General features: G+C 41.2%; 1 protein-coding gene across 1 annotated transcript; it reads right to left on the bottom strand.

The window, feature by feature from the left end:
* Positions 1–54: 54 nt before the first annotated feature.
* Positions 55–3,488, bottom strand: LOC118325990 (tumor necrosis factor receptor superfamily member 22-like). The gene is made up of 6 exons (XM_035658873.1): positions 3,380–3,488; positions 1,239–1,386; positions 953–1,081; positions 709–820; positions 454–545; positions 55–179 (listed from the first exon to the last, which is right to left on the bottom strand). The coding sequence occupies exons 1-6, from the start codon at positions 3,401–3,403 to the stop codon at positions 55–57; spliced, it is 630 nt and encodes a 209-aa protein (XP_035514766.1). The 5' UTR covers positions 3,404–3,488.
* Between the last annotated feature and the right edge of the window lie 36 nt (positions 3,489–3,524).

Raw genomic sequence — 3,524 nt, 5'->3', positions numbered from 1 at the left:
ATATATATATATATATTTACATTTATATTTACATTTATATTTACATATATTTATTTATTTATTCTCTTTCCACCTACCTGTTGCTCTACGACACCTCTTGAACACGAAAAGGCCCACAATTGCAACAACCACAGCAACCACAGCAAACAGTGTTAATGGCACAATCATCGAGGCCTTTGCTGATAAAAAAAGAAGACAACTGTATTAAGATAACTGACAACCATATAGTGGTAAATTCATAACTAGAAACCATTTACAGTCTGAATGAATCCCCCATTGAGCCATTAAGGCCATAAATGTCACACTTTGTTTCTTTTCTGCTGTTGGAGCTTCACATATATGTAACATTATACTTTGGGCTGAAAATGGGATTTTTTTTTCATTGTAACAAAAACCCATGCATGTCATGGCAGAAGCTTTTCAGGTGGCATTCGCTTCCACTGAGTCGTGTACCTGAAGCATAGTCAGATGTGGATGGGACTTTCTTGCACTCAGTGTTGCTAGTAGAGGTGCAGTTCCTCACAATCTCTTCATCTTCTCCACACCTAGTTTGAAGGCAGGCAAAAAGAGACATTTACAGCATGAAGGAATTAAAATGATTTACGCTGACTTAAGAACATACTGAAATAAAAAGGATTACTCTCCCATCACTCACTTTAAACGGACCATGCGTCAGGTGTGTTGTCCGTTTGCTTTGCAAAGACTCACCTTGAACATTTCTTGCACACCTCACATGCTTCGTGAGGAACACAAAATCGTCCCGATTTGCACTGACACTCAGTATCATGAGTGTGCGTACATGCCCTTACAATTTCCTGATCTGAGAAAGCAACACACACAAAAAGCCTTGTTAAGTCTGAGTTTACGCTCGGAGCACTTTGAAAAGGTTGAATATAGATTTTTCTTGCACAGTCATTCTAATCAATAGTGTGAAGCCGTCAAGCAGAATTACCTGAGCGACACTGTGTGCACTTAAAACACTGCTTCAGACTGTTGGTGTGCTCAGTGTATGTTCCATCATCGCATTCCTCACACGTCCCTCGCTCTCCTGCTCTGGTGCAGGGCGATGTCATACGTGTACCTAACACACACAAAACAACAACAACTTAGCTTTCAGCTGAACCTGTCAGTCTTACTAAATAATAACCAATCACAATCAATCTCAGCCTGCTTCATCTCGCTGCTGACAGAACTTAGGTCTCAGAGGACTAAATCAAGTGTGGCTGCACGTGGCTTACCAGCTGGACAATTTATACAGCAGATGTTGCCATTGAGGTACTCCACGTTGTCTGTGCAGCGGGCGTATGTTCTGCTGCCTCCCAAGTCACGGCCAGACCACGGTAGCGCCCCCGTGAGTTGGAAAAGACAGATCGATAGCAAAAAAACCTTTGGGGAAAAAAGAGGATTGTTTGTTTTATTGTTTTAGATCAGTTTTGTTGACTAAAAAAAAATCATCATCTGGTAAATTAAAGGGGCAATTTGATCTGTTTTATAGACACTAATAAAAGAGCTGACATTTTATGAACGATATATTTCTTATAAAGAAAAATAGAGGCAAACTAATCGAAAAAATAACTCTTAGACAAAACTGTTATTTTCAAAAGTTTTGAAAACAAAAAATGACACTCAATTGTGTCTCTCTGTTAGTAACTGAATATCTTTAAATTGTGTGTTTCAATGATTCCTATTTGTATATCTGAGCCTACTCCTCTGATGGCAGTCTGAGTCCCTAAAGTTCTGCAGGAAATAACTCGTTTACCAAGGAATACTTCAAACATAAAGAAGACAAATATTTAAGATGACTCAACACTTCATAAGACTGTGGCTGACCAATGACATGCTATTCTGATCAGGCCACCAGCTGACAAACAAGATGAGAGCTGGGCAGGTGGATGTGACTGGGGGGGGTGTGGGGGTTTCCATCAGTCCATCTCCTCAACACATCGTAAACCCACGGAAGTGATGCAACAATCCAGTCTTAACCTTACAGCACAAGAACTGATACACAATCACACCAGGTAAACACAACCAGGGTGTGTCCAATAGCTACAGTGTATACCTGGCCAGGAAATAACCAAATAAGGCAAACAGAAATAGCTCGGATTGCTGCCCACACCCACTAGCACAGTCTCCTTAGTGCCCTACTTTGGGGCATCTCCCTGGCAAGCAGGCACATGTGCACAACAAACACACACACACACACTCTGCTGTGGGCTAGCTGCCACTCTACAGGCGTCTGCTTTGTTACATTCAAACGAAGTGCTTCAAACATTACCGGCAATTAAAGACAAACGTTACAAACTGTCGAATAAGTCCGTTAAAAATCATCTGGCATGACGGTAGAGAAGTCATACAAACCTCCATTCAAAACAGTTAAAGGCAACCTTGTTTCACGACGCAGAAATAGCCAATACATTTGAAATAAAATATGAAGACATTATATGGATCTTTAGTAGCCGGTCTTTAAATCGGCTAGTATATAATCCACAAAACGGCACTTCATTTTGATAAAGTTCCAACTTTTTGGGGTTATTACTGTCGCTTCCGCTCGCCCAGTACACAGGAGAGATACCTGCAGGAATACCAAGCTAATCAGATATAAAAGCTTACATTTAACCGAGTAAAGACATTTGGTGGATTGCCACCCCGCCGTATTGAAGGAGGAATAGTAGTAATTATTAAAATATAGTTTGCCCCAGAATTATGGATGTGTACCTGTGACAGTTTCTAAGAGCATTTCTAATTGACAAATTCTTAAATGGAGATTGGTTCAGGAGAGCACAACACCCGGTTTAGAGTTGAGCATAATTTCGATTTTATTAGGTTAAATGTTCTTTTATTAAATTTTAACTGTTCATTAACCACGAACAGTCAACTACAAAAACTTTGGAGCAGTTCACAGTGTTTAAGGAGGAATGAATGAACAAGTTACTTTCTGGAGCCGACGAGGAATTTGGCACCTGGGCTCGGACAGCGTGAGAGCGGCTGACAGATAAATGTGACATTCCGCACAGAGGCTTCTGTAGACACAACCTAGCCACCCGGTAAACCCCGCAGTCTAACCCAACTTAATGTCCCAATGGAAGAAACGTGCTGTTAAATAAAAATTCAATAGAAAATGTGTGCCGCGCTCGCCACTTCAGCCCACACACCACAGACAAGATCCTTGAACTTTATAGACTTTCCTGCCAAAACAAACCGCCGACTGAGAGTTATTAAGTAACCATCAACGTTAGTTAATAATGGAAGCTCGGATTCGCTCAGTGATTTAACACAGCCGCTTATGTTTCTCACTTTCAGGAAATACTATCCTCACTGGAGCCAAAGTCAACTTCCAGCTGGGCCAAGAGTAAAAGTGAACTTCTGAAAGACACTTTACCTGATATAGTTGCAACTTTGTCATTCTTTAGAGATGTTAAAATCCACACAGTTGACTCATTCCAAAACGCTCGTGCTCCCGCTCCAAATCCAGCCGCAGGTGTGACGGCTCGAGGTCGTTGACGTAAGATTTCTATGGCTGGGGG

The sequence above is a fragment of the Morone saxatilis genome, unplaced genomic scaffold, assembly GCF_004916995.1.
Source record: "Morone saxatilis isolate NCDOM2014 unplaced genomic scaffold, NCSU_SB_2.0 Contig16, whole genome shotgun sequence".
Taxonomy (NCBI): domain Eukaryota; kingdom Metazoa; phylum Chordata; class Actinopteri; family Moronidae; genus Morone; species Morone saxatilis.
Note: the sequence above shows the minus strand (reverse complement) of the source record. Positions and strands in the feature narration are given on the sequence as shown.